At 37.8% G+C, this 19,456-nt stretch overlaps 2 protein-coding genes across 4 annotated transcripts in view; one reads left to right on the top strand and one right to left on the bottom strand.

Annotated features, from left to right (window-relative positions):
• DAAM1 (dishevelled associated activator of morphogenesis 1) overlaps positions 1–19,456 on the bottom strand; it is a 150,662-nt gene that overhangs the window by 112,408 nt on the left and 18,798 nt on the right. The window lies entirely within an intron of this gene.
• Positions 7,096–8,694, top strand: LOC107519528 (60S ribosomal protein L23a-like). Its single transcript, XM_036239547.1, is given in 2 exon segments — positions 7,096–7,234; positions 8,243–8,694. Coding segments are annotated over 2 exon segments (591 nt in total).

The following is a 19,456-nucleotide window of genomic DNA, read 5'->3' as shown; positions in this document are numbered from 1 at the left end:
CCCATCTTAGTACGACTTGAGCCATTACGTTAAGGACATGAATCGTTTGTGCCTCCAATATGTCTTTCTAAATAAATAGCTTTCGTAACCAATGACAAAAAGACTGCCATGCAAAGAAAAAATATCCTACTCTTTGAATTATCAATTACATCCTCACAAGTTTTCCTAACAGACTATTTAGTTTGGAAGGAAAAGCAACTTATGAATATATCATCTAAAAGCATGCTAATAGCTTCAAAGGGATATATGGGCTGCATTAATATTCCCACTTCCAGCAAAACTGAAGCTGGCATATGTGCTCAACTAAAAATCATCACAAATTATGAAAAAGACTTGAGAGATAAACTTCATTTTACAGATACTGAGGCTATGATATTAAATGACTTCCGCATGGTCACATACAAATTTGGAGACTCAGCAATTAAATAAGATGCAAAGAATGATTCTAAATGGATTCTTGATAACTGAGAAGTCTAACCTAGCAAAATGAATCTCAAAATCCTACATGAATGCATTTTTTTTACCACAATTAAAAACAAATTGATTGGTAAACAAACAACAGCTACAGGAATATTTTTGGTTTATAATGATGCTGTTTTTGGAACACTGTTTGGAATCTCATCAAGATTTTAACAAGAAAAGTGGAAACCCAACTCCAGCGGCAAACTATGTGGCATATGATCTATGAATCTGTGATCCCTCAAACAACTGAAAGAGCTAGTTCAGAGAGACTTCCCACTGACCAGCTGGTTTCTGCTTTAGGAGAAGTGTGGAAAGAAGGGAGAAGGTCCAGGGACTAACAGTTTTCTTGGCTACCAGGAAGCTCGGACACCTGGTAGTTTCTTATCAGAGACAACAGGGCCTGTGATCAATCCTGGTACAAAGCATTTTATAAATTCAAGTTTTCAAAAGTGTGCCCAATGACATACAGGTATCCTTGACTTTATTCTTCCTTTAGAAGTAAAAGAATGTAAAGTGCTCCATAATTTCAGATATTTCCATTTCCTAAATTTGCTACATTAGGCTAAATGAAATCCTTTGTTGGTTTAGCTTGGCCAGGGGTGGTCAAAATAAACTTTTTCATCTTTCAAGACTTATAAATTTCTCCTGATATTTCTACTACAATGCTAGATCAGTACTTAATTTTTCTGTTTTAGTAGTCTCTAATATGTAATCCATCAACTGGGGGATGTCTCTCTTTTGGAATGCTTCTATCATGCAACAAATAATTTTCGCTACATGTTTTCTTCTAGCAGAACAAAAATAGATATTCATATTCTCCTAGTTGTGAACCAAAGGAACTGAGCCTCCAGTTAAGATAGCTACTTTACAAATTCCATACTCTTTCACTTATATTTAAGATTGTGCATGTTAAAAATGATGGACTCTACGTGAGGGGTGGGCAAACTACAGCCCATAGGCCAAGTGTGGCACCCCTCCCTTCACCAACAATTTTGGTAAGTAAGGTATTTTTTTATTGGATCACAGCCACACCCACATTGACAGACCATGTATAGCTACTTTCTGAGTCATTGCTACAGAGATAGTTTGGCCCCCCAAACTTAAAACATTTATGATCTACTAACACCTTTTAGAAAAAGTATGCTGACTCCTGGTCTACATAAAGTACATGAAATGAGAAGTTTGGGGATGTTTTTAAAAACACATTAAAAACAAGTTAATTCACACATTTAACAAGCATATCTTTGACCACCTTTGGGGACTGTTCTAGGTGCTGTAGACTCATCAATGAGCCAGAAAGATGAGACCCTCATCTTCATGGAGATCATATTCTAGGGAGAGGAGACAGACAAGCATAATTACTCTAATTTCAGATAGATGAAACAGGATATTTAGAGAGTGGCCAAGGATTCTGAAGGGGTAATGATTCAGTTTAGAAAATGCAAAGTCATGAAGATAGCAGCTGAGAAGATACCATTGAACTGATTTTTGAATGATGAGAAGAAGCCAGCCATGCAAAAATCTAAAGAAAGATTGTCCCAGACAGGGAGCATAGCAAAGGCTCGAGGGGAGGAAAAGCCAGGACTGCTCAAGAAACAAAAAAGTGACTAATGTACCTGAAGCACAGTAGACAAGGGAAATAGGCCCCAGGCAAGGTCAAAGAGGTCAGCAAGGGCCAGACCGTGTGCGATGAGTAATAAACAGAATCATCAGTCTAATAAATTTCCATCTTCAGATCCTTAGCTACTAAAAAATACTATTAGATAGAAACCTAATCATAGTGTAAGGATTGCTTTGACAACTTCATTTTGCCATAACTTCTTCCTTTTGAGCTGCTGAAAATTACCTGAAGCTTCAAATGCCTAGCTCAAGAAAGAACACTTTGTTAGAGACCATTTCTGCTAAGGACGCAATTACCCACTTGCCACACCCTCCAAAAAAGACTGACTGTTCTTCTCATTGTAAAGAGACTGACCATTTCAAATGGGATTTTTTTTTTTTTTAGAAAGGGAATTTCCCGTTATTAAGCATAATTATATCTATTAAGTCTACTAGGCTATTCATTGGATGAAGTGAGGTCTGTCTCCTCACCACCACCCCTGTGTACCAGCTGTGTGCATGTCCCACCAGAAATCTTTCAAAGTAGTTGACTGGTTTGGACAAAATGCAATATTCCTCGAAAGCCTGTAAAGATGTACCATATGGCTTCATTTACCACCTCCAAACTAAATAAAGGATTGAGTTTCAATATGTTGGTGAATAGCCACCATATCAATTCTCCTTTGTTAATGCCCTTTCTCCTCCAATTTTTTAGAGGATTTATGAACCTGAAAGGACAACTTTCCATTTTGGATCCAAGAATAAAAGAAGTCAAGGGCATTCGGAAGAAAGGCCAAGACAAAGGAGCTCCGATAAAACCATGACTCTCAGTGAACAATATATATTTAGGAGCAATGAGTAGTTAGATATTCTGGAAGGATGACATCCAACTGGACATCACTGAGACGTGACAATGCACGGATCTGCAGAACGAGCTCTCACGATGAACACTGTGTGGGAGGACAGGTATAGGTGTTCATAAGCAGACGCGAACAGGCTATAGAAAAACAGCTTTGAGAAATATGCTGACACGTGAACCTTCAAGCAGCAGCACTGCTAGAGAAAAGCCAGTGCACAACTGCCCAAAATTAACTTGCAACCAGTCTCCTCCCCTGTGAAGTAGGATAAAATACTATTAACCCTCAGGTCAGTGGATGCTTTACTAAGTGCTCAATAACTAGTATATTTATCAACTGTGCCAATCACTTCACATGTCCTACCTCACTGAATCCTCATTAAACTCCAAAGCAGGTTCTTCTGTGCCCTACTTACAACTGATTAGAAACAAAGGCTCAGAAGGATTAGAGAACTTGCCTAAAGATAAAGTAAATGTTCAAAGTCTATATACTACTAAACAGAAGTTACATGTTGGTAGTTCACCGACATACTTTCTTAGACCGACTCAGTGTTGATTAATAATATAGTAACAGCTAATGTTTGTTAAGCACTTACTATATGCCAGGCACTGAGTTCTCCTAAGGGACTATCTCATCAAGTTCTACTTATAAGCTTATAACACATTTTTTTTTCTTTTATTGGCATTGTTTTACAGTGAAGATCTAAGGCTCAAGGATTAAGTACACTGCCCAGAGCTATACAGCTAATGAACCGTGCAGCTGAGATTTGAACCCTGGCTCTCTGACACCAGAGCCAAAATCATAAACCCTAGACCAAACAGTCTCTTTAAAAAATATTAATGTTTAAGAATATAGTTTTATTGATTTCCAAACACTCGGACATCCTATTAACAGAGGACTTTCATTCCCAAGCAGCACTAATTTGGTGCACAGTTTGCCATGGTCCCACCATTGCCCACTCTTTCTCCAACACCAAGGCTAGGAGTTAGTTGCCATTTTTTATCAATATCGCTTGTACTTTTTTTTCCTTCTAGAAGAATTAGGAGGAAGGTAAAACAATTATTGGGCTTGCATTTCTATTGAAAGTGGGAAAATAGAAGACAGTGTGCCACGTGTCCAAAGAAAAATGGGAGACACATGGAAATTAATATCTTCATGTGTTTAATATGCTCAGTTACATTACTTAGATGCTAGAAACATTTGAATTTGATCCATCTTAACCTACATCACTGTAAGCAGCAAAAGACATATTGGCAGTAAGTGTACATATGTTCAACAGAGAAGACTTTTAATTCTGACAACAGAATGATGGAAGGAGTCCCATATGCCACAGAATAATGCTTCTTAAATTTGCACGATTTCCAAGTCTCCAGTCAATTTAATTAATATCTGTTTCATTTTTTGTGTTTAATTTGCTTGAACAGAAAGAAACCCAGGCCCAGAAGAGGCTCTATGTTACCCTATAGAATACTACTGCTTCCCTGGGGATCCCCCATTTGTAAAAGAGGCCTCTAAGCCTCTACATTAACCGACCACTACCAGCACCCCAACTGCTCAGCTGCGATGTTTGCTTCTGATTACACTAGTGTCTGTGCTATTCCAATCAGACTTCCAGTTGATAAAGGCTACATGAGTCTAGTTCCGCTACGGCCTCCTGCGGGGGCCTATCTGTAAGGAAATGATAAGAGGCCTACCTGGATACTTACTGTTTCACAGAGAAATAATGGATTTGTCATGTGATTTGCCTCATATGGTTGAAATTCCATTTGCAAGGGGAAGAGTGTTAATGATGGGCTTTAAACTTAAAATCAACTAAGGTTTATACCGATAGGTTGCCAGCAAAATTTATCCCATCACACAGTATTCCATTATCTCCAACATTCTACTAAAATGAGTGGTGGGGGAAGAAACTTACTTGGCCTTTGTTTCAACATAGTAAACTATTTATAGGCAGGAAAATAGCCATGGCCACCAATAAGATGGAAACCAACATTCTGACCCATTGGCTTCTCTGAAGGATCTCAGGGCTTGCTAAATAAGAACAGAAGCTGATCCACATCGTGGGGTTAAGCCTCCTTCCTCTGAATTTCAAATAGGAAGTTTAATCAAGCAGATTCTATACAACCTTATTTACTCTTAACGAGTTTTTAGAATGTAGGAATACACTGTCAACCACCTGTTACAAAGTAAACAGGTGGAGAAATCTTTCTACTATATTTACTTCAAAACTGAGAGCAGAATGAATACACAAAGGGCTAGGACAGATGACAAGTAAATGTGGGTCTTCCTTTTAATCTTATTTGTATCCATTTTTTTTCTTGGTTTTACCTCCCTTTAAGAGTCGTATGAAGTGAGTTTGTAAACCAAACTCACAGAAAAACAAAAGCTAAATGATACACTGGTATCAGGAAGATCTCCTCCAAATGTAATGGAAAACAAATGCAAAAAGCATCCTCCATTCAATGAAAACCAAGAGTGTCTTTGATAAATATGCTAACATGTCAGGATAGGCAAAAACAGCATACACTGAGATAACCCCATGAGAGGAATCTTCCAAATCAGCCCACTAAATGCTTCTTAGTTTCAATACTTGCTTGCTAATCAGAGCTATAAATATTCATACGAAATTATTGGACTACTTCTTTAACATTTACTAAATGTAATAAAAAAAAAAAGTGGAAAACTAAAATGTTTTGGAACTCAGGGGGAAAAAATGGAGAGTATTCATTCCACCGATGAACTGCCACTAGTTGAAACCAGAGGTAAATATAAAACAAGTAACCTTTTGATCTACAACACTTGGGAGAAGAGCAAAGGAAAAAGGCAAAGAAGACACAATTTATTACTATTACAAACTGACATGTGTACTGAGTATGCTGGCCTCTAGGTGGTTCTGGGTAAAGGGAAGAATAAGGAAAAGCCATCAAGTGCAGTACACATAAATATGACCCTGGCCCTGGGGGGAAAAATCTGAGTAATGAAGCCCAAATATAGGAGTGCAATCTAAAAATACCCCTTCTGCTTCTACAGAGGTATTTTCCTTTTAGCATTCATTTGAAACGTGTGGGAAGACGAAACAGTTTGAGTTAAATAAATTTCCAGATATCATCAAGTCAAATGATGCTCTAAACCATTTTAAACCAACAGTAAAAATGCAATTTTCTCTTCCTTTAATTTTCTAAGTGAAGTTGAGCGGTAGAAGGACAAAGGATAATACTGAGTAAAAATGAAATTTCTAAATTTTATGAAAAGCTGATAGTATCTCTAAGTAAAACATCTTCATATCTATTTTATGTCATAGGAAACCATTTGATCCTTGGAATTGTGTCAGTGAGAATCACCATAATATTCTTTTTCCATAAAAAAAAGATGAATAGAGAATGACAGAAGACAAGAAGACATTGTGATTATAAGTTCCCATCATGCCACAAATTTAAAAGATTTCAGTCTTACAGCCTTGGATTCCATCCTCACTCTTAAGAGTAAAAAAAAAAAAAGGTGGTTAAAAAAAAACACATTTTATGGGTCAAAATGTTGTAATTCCAGCACTTCTTCAAAAAAATATTTAAGGGGTATCTATCAGTAGCCAGCTCCTATGTTCCCAGCCAAGGTAAACCTTATCCCCGATGTCAGGCAGAAAAAAAGACAGCCTTACTTCATTTTTCCACACTATTTAAAATTATATAACTACAATGGTACTGCAAAAAAAGAAAAAAAAATGGAGTACCAAATGATCCCATTTCACTACATAAGAGCCGAGAAGAGCCATCTGGAGATGTCCTTTGGGTCACGCAGAAGCAACAGTGCTTCCGTACGAGAAAAAGCAATAGCTTGGTGGTGATGACTGGGCATAAGAAGTGAGCTTCACTGTGACAGCCTGCCTTTGGAGCAGTGAGTACCACCCTTTCGAGAGTCCTGGGTGTGCATGTGGCTGCCCAGTGGTGATGCTATGACAGTAAATAAGATCCCATCCTCGTCCTCAAAAAGAGTCAAGTTTAGTGGAACAACTCACAGTGTGTACAGTGAGTACCAGATCTGGTCTGGGACTTCATACTGGGAAAAGTGGCCCAAGTATAAAGTTGCAGATTCCCTATCTACAGAATCCAGGTCTGCATGTGAATCCCCCATGTTTCTGCACACTTTATGCAGTATAGGATGAACGTGACAGAAATGTTCCATGTTGGAACAAATTAAACTTGCCAATCACACTTTTGGGTACCTGGCCATCCCAAACAATCCCTCGGGACCTTCACACAAACAGATCTCACAATCTCGTGGCCAGCTGTCTCGGTTAAACGGTGTAAGAGTACAGGAAGGTGACCAACAGAGGTCATCTGTAATGAAGAACAGAGACTTCCCCACTCCTCCCTGAAAGCACGTTTTCAGGAGTGAGGGACAGAAGGAATGAAATGAAAGGTAAACCACGTCTTTCCTCCTCACATGTAAACCCATTTCTGTACAGTGGTTCACTTTCTGAAAGCACCAACGGTATTTGTAGGGGAGTCTATAAAAAGATCAGAAGCTGAAATTAGAACAAAAAGAGAATTACTTTGAAGGATAACATATATTAATTAGTTTGACTATGGAGAAAAATATGAATATTTTGAGTCAAAACAGTGGTTTATTCCATGGACCTATTTTGGGCACTTTTATTAAAGTACAGAAGTGGGAAAATGATCTAACAGAAACATAGCCCAGAGATGTGGAAAGGCAGAAACCATAACCTTACATAACTCCATTCACACTGTACTTTCTGGACTGGATTTGGGCAGTGTCAGTCTATGCAGACACATGCTGCCCTTTAAAACAATAGAGGATGCTAATAAATAGCATGGCCCATTCCTAGCTTCTAAGGAAAGGGCCACTATATTGTATTTTCAGGAAAAGTGCCTCTCATTCAATGAAGATCCTTCCCTCTTTGATCTTTCTCAACTTCTATTTCTCTTGTTAATAAAAAGGAAAGGGAGGTTTAACCTGTGCTGGTAGGTCCATGGTCAGAAGCGTGTCACATTGCTGCCAGTTTGAGAGAACTAAGAATCCTGTTGATCTATTGATGATTTTGCCTGTCTAGCATACTGATTTTACAGGGAATGACCTACCCTATTCCTTGTGTTCTTGGTGTCCCAGCCCCCCACCTCTCCAACCCTGCCAAAAATGTGCCAGTGTGCTGAGCAAAGATCAAGGACAGGCCAAGCAGACTTTCTCCCTGAAATTCTAAAGCTCCAGCTTTCCTTGCAGGCAAAAAGGCTATCCCCATATTCTTCTGGCAAATTCTTTTTTCTTGTTGTTTTTGCTTAAGTTTATTTTATCTTGCTTGCAATCAGCTTTTCAGGAAGCCCCTGCCCCACCTAAAGCCAAAGTCAAAGCAAAGGCTTCAAAGGTCAAGAAAGCAGTGCAGCCACAAAAAAAAAAAAGAAAGAAAGAAAGAAAGAAAATACACACATCACCCACCTTCTGATGGCCCAAGACACTGCGGCTCTGAAGGCAACCCAAATATCTCCGGAAGAGTGCCCTCCTGAGAAACAAGCTTGACCACTATGTTATCATCAAGTTCCCCCTGACTACTGAGTCAGCCTTGAAGACTATAGAAGACAATGATTCACTTGTGTTCGCTGTGGATGTCAAGGCCAATAAGCATCAGATCATAAAGGCTGTGAAGAAGCTCTATGACATTGACATGGCCAAAGTCAACACCCTGATCAGGCCTGATGGAGAGAAGTTCGGTTGGATCCCGACTGATGCTTTGGATGTTGCCAACAGAATTGGGATCATCTAAACTGAGTCCAGCTAGCTAATTCTAAATATAAAAATTTTTCACTGTAAAAGATAAATAAATAAATAATTCTGATGCACCAACTAAAAGGGAAAGAGGAAAGAAATAGCCACTTTAGGGCTACTTGGTGCCTTCCCTGTGAGCTTACAGAGATAAGTCAGCCCAGACAACACCATACCAAGGAAGCGGGCATCGATTCAATACTCCTCTACCAAGCTAAATGGCCCAGTGGCCAGTCTACCAAATAGACTCCAGTGAAAAATATCCCAAGCTCTTCTCAAACTACTTGAAAATAGTAAGAGATACCAAGTTGACCATTCACATGCAAAAAAAAAAAAAAAAAAAAAATTTAACGAGCAACTAAAATATATTTTCAGCATACATTTCATTAGATTCCTTGAAGCTGTTTTTAGTTTCCCCAGTGCCATAAGGCTTGAGTTTCTTGACACATGAATAAGAGGGTTCAATTGGTATAAATATCAATCCCTAGATATACATAGGCAATTTATTATTTTTTAATACCAAGATCACAGATTTTATGGTACTATACAGAAAATATTTCATGTACCATTTCTCTTTTGATCTTTATAAGCCACCTTTCTAACTAGGCAGGAAGGCCAGGTGCCATAATATTCATTTTCTAAAAGGAGAAATTAGATCAAACCTTGCCCAGAATCACAGAGCCTCGTAGTGGCAATGTTGGCCCAAGGAGAGGCCCAAATCAAGATCTCTGACTGTCAACCTCTGCATGCTACTGCACCAACCTGAAAAATCCAGAATCCTAGAACCACATTTATCTAGTCCCAGGGGTGCACCCGACCTAACGTTAGAAATGGAGCTAAACAAATCTGTGGGGTAAGGTAAGAGGGGAAGCAAAGGCAAAGAGAGAGGATGCCCAAGTTCTACTCTGTGTCAGAGGGGAAGAAAACACTTCCATCAGTGTTGCTTCACTAACCACATTTATTTTCTCGCTTCGTTTAATGAGAGCTATTAATTATGATTAATAGATTTATAATAAGGATTGTTGGAAGCAATAATGAGTGTGGTTAATGAGGAATCTACATAATAAGCCAGCTTACTGCTCAAAACTAGGCAGACTTATTTTTAATATACAATATTCAATTTTAGCACTTTTAAATGTTAACAATTTTTTTTTTTAAAAAAACTGAGCATGTTTTCTCTAGAGTTAATCAATTGGCCAATTATAGGTTAAGTACTTATAGGTTAAGCATAGGTAATAAAGTAAAATACATTATCTTTGTCTTTTAGAAGCTTAAAATTTAGTTGAGTTTCATGACATCTAGAGAATAGTCACCAATTCTCTGACTTCTATGGCTTTCTTCCTCAGATCAATCTATACCTCCTGCCAGAAACTTCTGGTAAAATAAAATCTCAGGAGGAAAGGCCTTGAAACTTGGGGAAAATGCTTATAATCAAGAACTGAGGCCAAGGCAATATTTTGCATTATGATTCAGTGATGGGCAATGGATGCCATTCTGGAAAATCTGTGTTTTCAAAATAAATAACTCCATCCATAGCAGAAGCAACTCTTGGGTTCAAACTGAATCTATGGCTAGCACCCAGACAGGCAAATGGAGCAAGATGTTGGACCACAGTTAAAAATGAATAAATGCATGGCTTGATGCAGTACCACAGTATACTAGAAAAACAGGCTCTCAGAGTACATAGGGGCTGAATGAATTAGAACACATGATGGCCAAGTTCATGTTCAAACCAAACACATTTGCACTAAGTTATAACTAGATCTAAGATCCAATTGTGGAGAATAGAAATTCCAGTTTTCTAGACTTTACCCTGGGTTTTCCTCTTGGAAGACAGAGTATTGTATAACAGTCTATGTTATACAAATTGAGCATGGGCTAAAAAAAAAGAAAAAGCCATGAATTATAAGCAGATGTGAAACATAACAACAGAGTAAAAAATATGAATGATCCTTCATGAAGGAAAGAATATAAAAGCCCTTCTTGAAGCGCTGTAACAAGAATAAAAAGTGCTCGTGTTCGTCCCAGAAGACAGCAGAGAACAAGAACCAGGATACTCAACCACAGTACACCAAAGATCTCCCTCAGAGTTCATGGCAAGAACTGGCTAGTTGCTATAGAGTAAATTTTTCCAGCCCCCAGGAAAATATAATTTTTAAAAAAGAAAAAAAAAATCCTCATACAACCTCACCCACAAGGTTTCTGAAAATAGGCTGGTAATGAGGTAGGTGGTAGTGGTTGGCGGGAGTTAAAATCCTCTTCATGTGCTTGGCCTAAGTTTGGAGAGGAATTCAGACTTCATTTTGATATAGATACTATCACCACCAAATACCAACATTAGGGAGAATACACCGTTATATATTCTCAAGCTGCTGAGAATTATTCAAGTTAATGGAAATTAAAGAAAGAATACTCACATCGACTATGAAAAATCAGTTAATTGCCCACTCCCCTGTCCATTTACTAGAACCTTCCTAGAGAGCTAATATGCTGTGTGTCTATGTTATATGGTTTGTATGCAGCCTCGAGCCTTGGATATCAGTCGCACAAAACCATTAATGACTTAATAGCCACATGTGGAAGGCTGAAGAAGGGGAAGATTTGTGCTCAATTCTTCTGTTTACGAATTAATAACTTGTAAATTCAAATTTCAAGGTGGATAAACATAGCAAATATACAGTCTTAAAAATATCTTCAAAGAGCTAGAAGTCAATAGATATACATTTAAACCACAGTAAAAAACAAAAACAAAAAAACATTGCCCAGAAAAAAATACAGCACAAATGGCACATCTACTTACTTTTCTCATTTCAGTCTAGGGACAGGTAGCAGCAATTTTTCAGCACCTGAATTTACCTAAGCAAAGTTTTCCTTTGCTGTGATTCACATTTCCCTTGGATCTTCTGGTGTAGAGAAAAGTCTACCATCAGCCAACTTTCTGTTATGATGGGCATGTTCTATCTCTTTGCTGTCCAACAGAGTTGCCACTAGCCATGTGTGGATAATGAAGGTCTGAAATGTGGATAGTATGACTGAGGAACTGAATTTTTAATTTGAATTTATTATAATTTAAATAGCTGGTCACTACCATATTTGACAGCATAGGACATATTTCATTTAGAAGAATCAAATCGCAGACTTCTACTTAGAGCTCTAGTTACAAACCCAACCGATATAATCAGAAATCCATCAAAGGTGAAAATGTCAGAGAAAAAAGGATGATTTTCTGCAGATAAGTTGTAATATAGATAAATCCACTCACAGTACTCAAGTTGAAGGTAGGTGTATGAAGCATTGCAGTGGATAAATCCTCACTGCCTTAGAAATCAGATGCAGGGGGCTGGTCCTGAGTCCAGGTAGCACAGACGGGCTGCCTCTCTGAGTCACGGTGGTCAGTAACAAAAACGGCGCATATACAGCTAAGGAAGAGCCAGTTTTCCACTCCCCACCTATATGAGAACCAGCCTCTTTCTGACAGATCTTTTTTTCCCAAGACCAGGTCAATCACAATACCAGTTGAAAAAATGTACATTGAAGATCTGTTTTAAAAAATTAAAAACTGCTGCAAACTTCTATTTTGAAGAGTTAGGGAAGGTATTATGATTCTCAATCCAATCAAAGCATGGCTGGGCCACAAATAAGCCAAAAGAAATACATATGTATTGTATATATTTAGAATTCAATTCTTTATAGTTCCAATTGACGTCATTAAGCCAAATACATAATTATGGCAGAAATTACACAGTGGTTTAGCCAAAGAAAAACCATCAGCTGTTACTCTAATCTTACAGCATTCTAATTCTTCATAGTAATATGAAATTGACCCTTGAAACTGATGTACTTAAAATCTTTTTTTTTTTTTTTTTTTTGCCTAATCTCTGAAATATAGGCTTAATAAAATGGGTAGGCAATTTGCATGGGTGTAATAAACAGGCAACTGTCCCAAACCACACACCCACGCATATGTATACATACATACCCCAACTTCATTTTAAGAGAAACAAGGTATTGACAGAGGTAACACAGGACATTGAAAAAACTATGCCTGAATGAACTATGAAAAAACTCTGGGTGGGCAGTTTTTAATAGAGAGGAGATAGAAATATGGGGTCCTCTCCTGATTTGAGGTAGGACATTTCAGGGAAGTCATAGGAGGTATGACTAGACACTGCTCAATAAGATCAGCTAAAACAGTGCTGGAGAAGGCCCTGGGGACCAACATTCATCTTCTAGACCCCACATGTGCACAGTGAACACCACCCACAAGGAGCATGATAGAGGCTCACACTGGGCATGTGAATAAAAATCTGCAGGGAATCTACCCTTGCAATTATCATTCATAAAATTCTGTTCTACAAGAATAAAAATAGGGAGAATGTGAGAAAGGTGATCATAAGAGGCAGGCTATTTCTGTGATACTGTGATTTGAGCGGGCAAAATATTCTGATTGCTTACTGCCAATATATGACCCAAAGTAACCATAGTAGCCAGAACACAGTAGGAGTTGTGATATTTATGTACCAGAACTAAGAAATGACATTTCTTGGTGTTCCTTTATCTGCCTACTCCCCAAGTCGGCCAGCCAAGGCAAAGGAGCTGGGATCTTGTCTTTGGCTCATGTACTGGGCCATTTCCAGGGTCTCCAGACTTGCCTGTTCACTACCGTAGTGGATTATAAAGGGCCTTGTTATTCCAAGCTCAAACAGGGCAAATTCAAACACCATTGCCTGGTGCAGGACTCTCACAACCCTCAGAGGCTATAAAGCCTGCAGGAAGCATGGTCTGCGGCAGGCCTGCCAACCGCTCCAAGCCAGCTGACCAGCACTGGTCACCGTTTCTTTTCCAAACACCAACTGAACAAACCTTGATTCAGCTCTTAAGTTACGCTCTGGTGGAGAACAGCACAGAGGAAACACCAAGAGAATGATGTTACAGAAATTAATCTCTAATTTCTACATGTTCCCGTGGAATTATTAATAACTCGGAGGTCCTTTATGTTTGTGTGAACCCTCTATGTCTAGCAGAGGAAAAGATATATTTCTTTTTTCCTCCTCAGGGAGAATAAAAGGAGGAAAGTAAAATTCCTGGTAATGTCATATCCAGTCAAACAGGAAGGTTTGTAGGCTCAGGGCTGAAAGGCTTCCAGAGCTATACTAAGCCAATCAAAAAATAATTTATTTGATTTTCATTTGTTTCATTTCCCTCAAATTATCATACAAGCTCCCGGCTCCCACATCTACCAAGACAAGAGTAAACATTTCATAAACACAACAAAAACAGTGCTTAAGAAATACCTGAGATATAAATAAATCAAAAACACTTGCTCATTGCTGGTGGGAATATAAAATAGCACAGCCACTTTGGAAAAGTCTGGCAGTTCTTCAAATGTTAAACATAGTCACATATGACCCAGCAATTCCAAACGTAGGTATTTACCCCAGAGAACTGGAAACTTATGTTCACACAAAAACTTATACATGAATGTTGACAGCAGTATTATTCATAATAACCAAAGAATGGAAACAAAATGTCCATGAATAAAGAAAATGTGGTATATCCATAAAATGGAATATTACTTGACAACAAAAAAGAGTTAAGTACTGATACATGCTATGCCATGGATGAACATTTGAAAACATTATACTATATGAAAGAAACCAGTCACAAAAGACCACATATTGTATGACTCCATTTATAGTAAATGTCCAGAACAGACCAATCTATACAAACAGAAACCAGAGTGATGGTTGCCAAGGATGGAGATGGGATGAGGTGGGGAGGATGGGGTATACAGATGACTGCAAATGCCTATGGAGTTCCTTTTTGTAAAGTTGAAAATGTTCTATTATTAGATTATGGTGATAACTGTACAATCCTGTACAGAGCTTGTATAAACCAGTGACTGTGAAAAAACAATGAACTGTACTCTAAAATTGGTGACTTATGTATGTGAAATGTATCTCAATAAAGCTGAGGAAAGAAAAATGAAAGGGAAAGAACAGTAATTTAGTAATAGTAATAGTAATAGTAATAAAAATTACCTAGAATAGTAATTTTTTTTCTCAGGGTATTCTTAAAATTTTTTTTATTTTGTAATAACTATACTCATAAGAAATTGGAAAAAAAAAAAAAAGTACCAAAAAGTCCCCTGCATTCCCTACTGGTGATAGCTACATAACTATGGTACACTATCAAAATCGGGAAACTGATACTGACACATTACAGTTAACTAGACAACAGCTACAGATCTTACTCAGATTTCCAGTGATGCCTTTTTAAAACAGCTTCTGGGTTGTAATCTTTGAGGTTACACTCCTACTCTTTTTACTTGAAACAGCAGTCACTCTGGCTGCAATTACAGCAAGCTAATCAATAATTCTAATGACATAGATACAAGTGATAGATATTTTAATACCTTGCAGTTCTGCATTTGCCTTGGGAAGAAATTAAGTTATCATTAGCAAAATGTCCACTAAAGCTCATTGTTACATATATTTTTAAGAGTCTTTCAAACTCATGTTATTCACCAAGCTTCTCCCCAAGAAGGGAAGTTGGTGGTCTTTCTCTAGAGCAATGTTTGATGTGCTATGACAACTAAAGCTATCATACAGAAACTTTTCTTAGGTGGACAAAGAACTTGCAATTAGCCATGCTAGTTGATTCTGCAAGAAAATAGACTAGTAGGGGGCTGACAGATAAAAGGAAAACACCTCCTATTAAAGAGAGTAGATAGCTTTTTTAATTTCCATGTGAGAAATGACAAAAAATTTCTGCTCAAGTGAAATCTTTCACTAAGTTACTGAACCCCCCTTTACATCTCAGCTTTACGACTTAGAACCAAAATTTACTGCTCAATGGTCTAATAATCAGATTTCTGAAGTAAAACTCTCCTATGTTCTTTTTTAGTTTCTTTCATTTCTTGACGTTTGGCTCTTCTGCTTTAGTAATTAGTGAGGGGGGCCAGAGAAAGTCATTTCAGTTTCTCATCGTCATATGAGAAACAGTATATGGGAAAAGGAGGAAAAGGGGTTGCAGTTCTTGGCTGAAGTGAATGAAGCATTTAGCTTTACCACAGTTAACAGAAAAGCATTTCCACACGAGAGGAGACGACCTTCCTGAGGAGGGTGAGGAAGCAAGCAGCCTGTCAGGGGCCTGCAGCAGTTAGTACCTCCTCCACCCTGGCAACCAGAAAGACTATGAACAGGAAACACTTAACACCCCACACACACCCAGGTATGGAGCTCAGATGTACACGATACCCACTGCAAACTGTCGCGAGACACAAGGATCATCTATTGCCCCCAAACACCCAAGGTAAACTGAGGTAAGCTAGTTCTAGAAATCACAGAGAGCAGAGGGACATTTGGCTTCAAGCTAAAACTCCAGTCAGAAAAAGGTAGCCCAGACGAGGGCATGTTAACATCAATTTGGCTGACATCTGATGGCATGTTGATGTAATAATGGCAATAGGTGATCACTGTAGATAAATGAGCCCTGTGGTTGTCCTTTGGTAGATGACAAAATCCAGGAAAGAGACTGAATATGCTGCTTGGACAGTGGTCAAAATTAGGACAAGGTAAACCATCCTCACAAACACAACAGGAAAAGGGCACAGCACTGGGAAGGGAAAAAAAAAAAAAAAAGGAAACTGTCTTCTGCCCAAAGCATCACTCTTTACGGTTTTAAAAGAAAATTAAGTTAAAAAGTTACACTATCCCTCCACTCAACCCAAATAGTGAGAGTAGCTCACACGCAGCCAAATAAAACAAACATTTACAAATATGTACATCACATAACCTTTTATTGAAGGGTGGAAATATATTGGAATCTCCTGGTATTACAATTTTTCTTTCCCTGTAAGTGTGTGCTGCGCTCTTAGCTGACGATGTCAGCTTACATCCTCCACTGGTCCTGCGAAGAGAGGCTCAGGTATGGGGATGAAGAGTGGCCTGTAAACTGGCCAATTGGGAGTCTTCATCCTGGCTCCACTGTTAACTAACAGGGTAATCCTGAAACACTGTGCAAAATGGGAAGGTGGGATTAGCAGTGGTTTTCAATATCTTTAAAACTGTTCAACCCTTTATCCAAATGAAATCTCATGGAGAACCCTAATATATAGAAGAGTTTGAAGCAGACAGGCTGGTAAAAGCTAGAAAGGGTGTGGGGCAAGGGACGGGGTGTCCTGAGGTGCCCTCTGGAAATGGGACTCCATAGCACATAGTATGAAAACCACTGAGATCTCTTAAAACACAAACTCCATTCTACTTAAAAAAAAACCTAAACTGAAACCAAGAAAAAAAGAAAGTGGTATAGAGTAATGGCTTCTAACTCTTAGTAGGTAGGGAAGGAGGATGCAGGGGGTGATGGGAAGATATTACAAGAGGCCTTTCATAAGCATGTAAAATGTCTCACACACATATGTATGCTCATTTTTCTAAATGAATTTATATGCTGTGATTAGTAAAATGAAATCCATTCAAGTGTCATAGAATTCATGGTCATATGGGAATCTACAGTTTCTTTTTAAATTAAAAAGGAATCATCACATTGGGAACCACTGCTGAAGAGAAAGCAACAATATTCCACTTGAATTACACAATATAAGTAAACCTCCTTAACAGAATTTACAGTAGCCTTTTTTATTTTAAAGATTCTACTACCAACAATGTCAAACTAGTTAGATGTCTTTATCTATTAGTTGCAGCTCAGAATGTTGCTTTAGAAGGATTCTGAGGCCACGTCCAGGCTGGGTAGGAAAGAAATGTCACATTAGACAAATAAACATTGGATAAACACTGTCTGCCATGGCTGTGGAGGGACTAGGAAGTTGGGGAAGGGATCTGTGTATCTGACAGGGCTGTGTCAGATAATCATCTAAGATGTAATGGTTTCTGGAGACCTGAGTTCCAACTCTGATTCTGTCCTTACACTAAATTTAGTACTAGGAAATCATTCATTCCAGGTTTCAGTTTTGCCAGGTCTGGAAAGAAGGCACTGTGACTTTTGATTCAGAATAGTCAGAGTCAATTCAGACAGTGAATATGACACTCCTTAAAAGCCACTGGAAACAGCAAAACTGTCACAGAACTGGTGAGCTAATCCAAACCTTCCATTTTACATATGAAGAGATTGTTGGCTGAAGTCACACAAGTAGATAGCAGGCTAAAGAATCTGAATTCCCCCACTGAAATTTTCTACATCATGAGCCATAATATGTAGTTTGAAACTTTGAGTTAATTACTTGTCTTAGTTCTCCTTAAGACAATTCATAATATAAGGGCTTTTGGTTTGATACTATAAAAAATATCTCACTTCAGAAAAATTCATGCCTCTCAACTAAATGCCTATACTAAATAAATTGTAGCATTATTGTTAGAAAATAAACCTATTATTTTGTCACTTTTAAGCTTATGTATTAAAATGTTTCTCCAAAACAACAAAACAAGATATACATTTGAGGCTCTTAATAAACACGAACCAAATAATACTTGCCAATCTCAGTAGAAAATTAATTATATCCTACAAACTGTCAAGGTTTGATCCACTTATGACCAGTTCATTTAAAAATCAAAACCTACAAAAAGAAAATGTTTAAATATTAATCCATCAGTCATATAGTCTACCTAAAACTTTTATAATAAGAATTATCAAGGGATGGCAGAATAAAAAAAAATAACTGAGCAGTGTTTTGTATTTCTCAAATCAACTTTTTTTGGTAAATTCATAAACATGGAATTCCTTACCATTAACAAGAAAAGTATGTTTGAATACTTTTAGCTCAGAACTTTACCAGCAACAGAATAAGACTTTATAATCTCTTTTCCTTTTTGTATTACAGATATTTCACAAGATTTTGCCACTGCAAGCCAAGAAAACATTATAGTAAATTAAGAGAAAACATCTCATGGTCCATTTTACATTGGAGGTGTCATTTGTCTACAGAATGTGTGAGAGAAGTGTCTGATTCTTAGAAAGGCATTTGGTACTCTTAGAATTTCTGCTTCATCAGTCAATTTTACAATGAGTCAAACCACTTGTGATTTGAATGGTGTCTAGTAGCTAACAAATTGGCTGGGGAGAAATATCCATTCTTCAGGACTAGGAAGACATGAATTGATGTTTCGGGAAGGAGAGTGCAAAAGAGACCTTCTTGTCAAGGACCTTGGTCCTTACTCCAGAGAATCGTCTAATGACCTCTACACCACTGGGTCAAACCATATCTCCCAAACAAATGTACCCAGACTATGTGCCAACGCATGCCTTGCCAGAAAGCTCCACAGGATGTACTGTGCGTTTTGTTATTTAAATGAAGACAGACAGATGCAGCGCCTCAAAATAGAGTGCCAGAAAAAAAAGAAGTGAACAAAACCATGATAATACTGAATAACTAGTCTTCTCTAAAATGTGCTAGGAAATATTGCATTGTATTTTATTACTGAGTTACCATAATCATCTAAAATTAGTTTTAAAACATGAGCGTCACTCTATGCTTAAAAGATGAGTATTTTCTCTGTTTAAATTAGAACAAACCTAAAGCACTTAAGGTAAAAGAAAACCCATTCCCCCACAATATTGACTTCTGATATATTGACAACATGAAGACAATCAATCTGACTGTGAGCACAGCATTTTTCCAATATTAGGTGCTACATAGGCAATGCTTTAAATATTTTACCTAAGCATTTTAGTATGTTTTATAACACCATTTATAAACAAAAAGTACTGAGTATAACATTTCTTTTATCATATAAACCATTCTAAAA

This window comes from Rousettus aegyptiacus, unplaced genomic scaffold (assembly GCF_014176215.1).
Source record: "Rousettus aegyptiacus isolate mRouAeg1 unplaced genomic scaffold, mRouAeg1.p scaffold_m13_p_3, whole genome shotgun sequence".
NCBI lineage: Eukaryota > Metazoa > Chordata > Mammalia > Chiroptera > Pteropodidae > Rousettus > Rousettus aegyptiacus.
The sequence above is the reverse complement of the archived record's forward strand: the minus strand, read 5'-3'. Positions and strand labels throughout refer to the sequence as shown.